The following is a 5,371-nucleotide window of genomic DNA, read 5'->3' as shown; positions in this document are numbered from 1 at the left end:
GTCCATCACAGGACACACACACACTCAAACACCCTGGACAGGACACCAGTCCAGCACAGGACACACACACTCTGGATAGAACACCAGTCCATCACAGGACACACACACACTCACACACCCTGGACAGGACACCAGTCCATCATAGGATGTTCAGTGCCTCTCTCTAATAAAGTAGAAACGCGACATTAGACTCCGTTCGAAACGGGAGAAATCACCAGGACACGATACACCTTGCTCCAGACGAAAGGAGAAGACCTGTACCTTCACGAGTCCGGGTTGTGAAAACTTCTTCTGGCAGTTCAAAACGTTTCGAAGAGACAACAGCGCTACCCTGTTTTCCATTTCTATCGTGTGTTATTATACAGTCATAAGTATCTGTACTGATCACAGAGTCCCCCTCTCACTGCCAGGACTGAAGCCCAGTGCAGCACGAATAATAATAATAATTAATAAGTCTGGACTCTCCCCTCAGAGCTCTTCCCAGGTCAGGGGGATCCCCTCCAGCCCCCCCAGTGTGCAGCCCCCACCTGGATGATGCTCCAGTCCGCTCAGCACACAGCAGCTCTCAGTGGGGAGGAGAGCAGAGGGAAGGAGCCAGTTCAGAGAGGGGGGGGTGATTAGGAGGCCATGATGGGTCAAGACCAGGGGGGGAATCAGGCCAGGACACTGGGGTAACACCCCTACTCTTCTCCAGAAACACCCCGGGATTGTTAACGAGCACAGAGAGTTGGTTTGACGTCTCATCCGAAGGACGGCGCCTGTTTACAGTCCAGTGTCCCCCGTCACTATACTGGGGCATCAGGACCCCCACAGACCGCAGGGTGAGAGCGCCCCCTGCTGGCCCCACTCACACCTCTCCCAGCAGCAGCCTTGGGGGGGGGGGGGAGGGAAAAAACCAAAAGCTAAACAGATTTTTTTAAATTTTTTTTTTATTGATCCTTAACAAAAGAATAAAAATTACAAGCTTCAGTCCAGTCCAGTCTGGTGTCTCTCAGCTCCAGTCCAGTCTGGTGTCCCTCAGCTCCAGTGCAGTCCAGACTGGGGTCCCTCAGCTTCGGTCCAGACTGGGGTCCCTCAGCTTCGGTCCAGCACAGTCTGGGGTCCCTCAGCTCCAGTCCAGTCCAGTCTGGGGCCCCTCAGCTCCAGTCCAGTCCAGTCTGGGGCCCCTCAGCTCCAGTCCAGTCCAGTCTGGTGTCCCTCAGCTCCAGTCCAGTCCAGTCTGGGGTCCCTCAGCTTCAGTCCAGCACAGACTGGGGTCCCTCAGCTTCGGTCCAGCACAGTCTGGTGTCCCTCAGCTTCAGTCCAGACTGGGGTCCCTCAGCTTCGGTCCAGCACAGTCTGGGGTCCCTCAGCTTCGGTCCAGCACAGACTGGGGTCCCTCAGCTTCGGTCCAGCACAGTCTGGTGTCCCTCAGCTTCAGTCCAGACTGGGGTCCCTCAGCTTCGGTCCAGCACAGTCTGGGGTCCCTCAGCTCCAGTCCAGTCCAGTCTGGTGTCTCTCAGCTCCGGTCCAGTCCAGTCTGGTGTCCCTAGGCTCCTGTCCAGTCCCGTCTGGTGTCCCTCAGCTCCAGTCCAGTCCAGTCCAGTCCAGTCCAGTCCAGATCTTAGCCGGCACAGAACCAGGAAAGGAACCTGGAAAGAATATTGTTATTGCAGGTGTGAGGGACACAGACACAGACATCACCATGACATCAAACAGCAAGAGGAGACTCCTCCTTGAATCACAGACACGACCAGGCGGCGCCCCCCTGTCTGCTCACCTGCACCTCCTCTTCCTCCTCTTGTCCTTCCCGGCAGCCAGCTCCTCCTCTCCCTCGCTCTTCCTCTCCTGAGCTACGGTCGCCACCTCCATCGGCTCGTCCTGGTCTTCTGTCTCCACCGACACGCAGCTCAGGGAGTTAAGAAGGGCGCACCAGCGCTTCTGAAGCAGAGACAGGAGAGTCACGTTAAGAGTCGGACTGGACACTCCAGTACATGAACACTGCACTGAGAGAGAGAGGGGTTCATACAGACACACTGACTGGACACTCCAGGACATGAACACTGCACTGAGAGAGAGAGGGGTTCATACACACACACTGATTGGACACTGGACAGGAGTAAAGAGAGGATCAGAGCATCACCCACCTTCTTTTTCTTCTGTCTCACAGGAGGTGGTGATTGGACCTCCTCCAGCTGGAGTCCGAGGAGGGAGAGAGGGGGCAGGAGAGGGACAGCACAGGGAGAGAAAGAGAGAGACAGGTGAGTCAAGTGTCCCAAGAGCACAGAGACTCTGCTGAGATCACACTCGCAGGGAGTGAGCCTGGGTGTAGCCCACTAATACTGACCCACTGGACACCACAGGACAGAGAGGAGGAGGAGGAGAGAGACACACTGCCTGGACACCACAGGACAGAGAGGAGGAGGAGGAGAGAGACACACTGAGGACAGAGAGGAGGAGGAGAGAGACACTGACAGACAGGGCTGAAAGAGAGAGAGACACTGAGACCCAGGGACAGGGAGACAGCAGGCCGAGAGAGAGACACTGACAGACAGGGCTGAAAGAGAGAGAGACAGAGAGGCAGGGACAGACAGACAGCAGGCCGAGAGAGAGACACTGACAGACAGGGCTGAAAGAGAGAGAGACACTGAGACCCAGGGACAGACAAGACGGCGAAACTCCACCACAGACAGGACAGGGGGCAGGGTGGGACCAGCACTGACCTCCTTCCTCTCTCCTGCCGGAAGAGCTGTTTCCACCTCCTCTTCCTCCTGCAAGTCAAGAGACAGGCTGAGAGAGAGACGGGCTGGCGGGACATCGGCGAACAGAGCTGAAGGCAGAGAGCCGGGGAGACAGGCCCAGCTGGGACAACGCAGGACAGACAGAGAGCAGGGAGACACAGGGAGAGAGACCCAGCTGGGACAACGCAGGACAGACAGAGAGCAGGGAGACACAGGGAGAGAGACAGGGAGAGAGGGACAAACACAGAGACTCAGACAGAAGGACAGAAAGACAGAAAGAGCGAAGTACAGACGGACAAAAAGACAGAGAAAAGGACAGATGGACTGATGGACAGAAAGAGAGAAAAGGACAGAAAGACAGATGGACTGAAGGACAGATGGACAGAGAAAAGAACAGAAAGTCAGAAGGACAGATGGACAGAGAAAAGAACAGAAAGACAGAAGGACAGTGAAAGGGACAGATGGACAGAAGGAAAGATGGACAGAGAAAAGGACAGAAGGACAGAGGGACAGATGGACAGACAAACAGATGGACGGACAGACAGATGGACAGAGAAAAGAACAGAAAGTCAGAAGGACAGATGGAAAGAGAAAAGAACAGAAAGACAGAAGGACAGTGAAAGGGACAGATGGACAGAAGGAAAGATGGACAGAGAAAAGGACAGAAGGACAGATGGATAGAAAGATAGAAGGATAGACGGACAGACGGACAGAAAGACAGATGGACAGAAGGACAGATGGACAGAGAAAAGAACAGAAAGTCAGAAGGACAGATGGAAAGAGAAAAGAACAGAAAGACAGAAGGACAGTGAAAGGGACAGATGGACAGAAGGAAAGATGGACAGAGAAAAGGACAGAAGGACAGATGGATAGAAAGATAGAAGGATAGAAGGACAGACAGACAGAAAGACAGACGGACAGATGGACAGAGAAAAGAACAGAAAGTCAGAAGGACAGATGGACAGAGAAAAGAACAGAAAGACAGAAGGACAGTGAAAGGGACAGATGGACAGAAGGAAAGATGGACAGAGAAAAGGACAGCAGGACAGATGGACAGAAGGACAGACAGACAGACAGACAGACGGATGGACAGACAGACAGACAGACAGACGGACAGACGGACAGACGGACAGACAGACAGACGGACAGACGGACAGACAGACAGACAGACAGACAGACAGATGGACGGACAGACAGACGGACAGAAGGACAGACGGACAGACTCTGCCCCACTTGCCTCGTCAGACATCTCCGCCTCTCTCCTTGCCCTCCGCACCGGGGAGCCCCAGGCGGGGCCTGGCGGGGCCGGGCGGGCGATGGGGGGCAGGACGGGTGGGGGCAGGGGCAGGGGCACCGCCCCGGGCAGCAGGGGGGGCTCGAGGGGCATGGCGGCGAGGAAGGGGGGGCGGCGGGGCGGGGCGGTCAGGGGCCGGAGGGGGCCGTAGGGGGGGGCCGGGGGCGGGGGGCGGAGGGGGCTCTCGGGCGAGGACGGGGGGGACACCGAGCGGAACGAGCCGGGCGAGCCCGAGCGGGACGAGCCGGGCGACTCTGGGAGCTCCAGATGCAGCTCGGCCGCCCTCTCCAGCTTCTGGACGAGCTCGGGGAGACACGAAGACACCTCGGGATTCTGTCCAGCGGGGAGAGGGGGAGACACAACGCAGGGGGGATGAGACTACGCCTGGACAGGTGAGTGTGGACAGTGAGAGTGTGGACAGGTGAGTGTGGACAGTGTGTCCAGTGAGAGTGTGGACAGGTGAGTGTGGACAGTGTGTCCAGTGAGAGTCTGGACAGGTGAGTGTGGACAGTGTGTCCAGTAAGAGTCTGGACAGGTGGGTGTGTCTCTACAGTGTGTCCAGTAAGAGTCTGGACAGGCGAGTGTGTCCAGTGTGTCCATTAAGAGTCTGGACAGGCGAGTGTGTCCAGTGTGTCCAGTAAGAGTGTGGACAGGTGTGTCCAACAGTAAGAAGCTGTCTTACCCTGTAACCCAGCTCAGGGGTGTTAGGGGGTGCTCTGTCTCCTCCCCAGATCTCACCTTCAGGCCTGCTGAAATGCCGGACCACTAGGAGACGCTGGAAACGAGGACACAAGACAGAGGTCAGGTCCACAGAGCTCACTCAATCACTACAGCAAGCAGAGACCTCTCGGCCATCAGGACTGTGGGGGTCAGTGTGGGGAGCTGTAGGGTATCGGGAGTTTAGGGGTCAGTGTGGAGCTGTAGGGTATCGGGAGTTTAGGGGTCAGTGTGGGGAGCTGTAGGGTATCGGGAGTTTAGGGGTCAGAGTGGGAAGCTGTAGGGTATCGGGAGTTTAGGGGTCAGTGTGGGGAGCTGTAGGGTATCGGGAGTTTAGGGGTCAGAGTGGGGAGCTGTAGGGTATCGGGAGTTTAGGGGTCAGTGTGGGGAGCTGTAGGGTATCGGGAGTTTAGGGGTCAGTGTGGGGAGCTGTGGGGTATCGGGAGTTTAGGGGTCAGTGTGGGGAGCTGTAGGGTAGATGTGGGGCACCGGGCCCACCACAGGGCGGCCGGTCCAGTCTCGCGGAAGGCGACCGGGTCAGACTTACGGAAAAGCACCGGGACTTGGGCCGGGACCTCTCCCGCTGCCAGTCCGGGTTCGGCCTGACCGGTGTGACCTGTGAAAACGCCAGACAGCCCAT

General features: G+C 56.8%; 1 protein-coding gene across 1 annotated transcript; it reads right to left on the bottom strand.

Annotated features, from left to right (window-relative positions):
• Positions 1-911: 911 nt before the first annotated feature.
• On the bottom strand, positions 912-5,371 carry LOC148663784 (uncharacterized). Its single transcript, XM_088630889.1, has 5 exons — positions 5,339-5,371; positions 2,703-2,750; positions 2,127-2,174; positions 1,760-1,920; positions 912-1,631 (listed from the first exon to the last, which is right to left on the bottom strand). Exons 1-5 carry the CDS (start codon positions 5,369-5,371, stop codon positions 1,604-1,606), a joined length of 318 nt encoding a protein of 105 aa, XP_088487015.1. The 3' UTR covers positions 912-1,603.

This window comes from Lepisosteus platostomus, chromosome 5 (genome assembly GCF_059453375.1).
Source record: "Lepisosteus platostomus isolate fLepPlt1 chromosome 5, fLepPlt1.hap1, whole genome shotgun sequence".
NCBI classification, from domain to species: domain Eukaryota; kingdom Metazoa; phylum Chordata; class Actinopteri; order Semionotiformes; family Lepisosteidae; genus Lepisosteus; species Lepisosteus platostomus.
The sequence above is the reverse complement of the archived record's forward strand: the minus strand, read 5'-3'. Positions and strand labels throughout refer to the sequence as shown.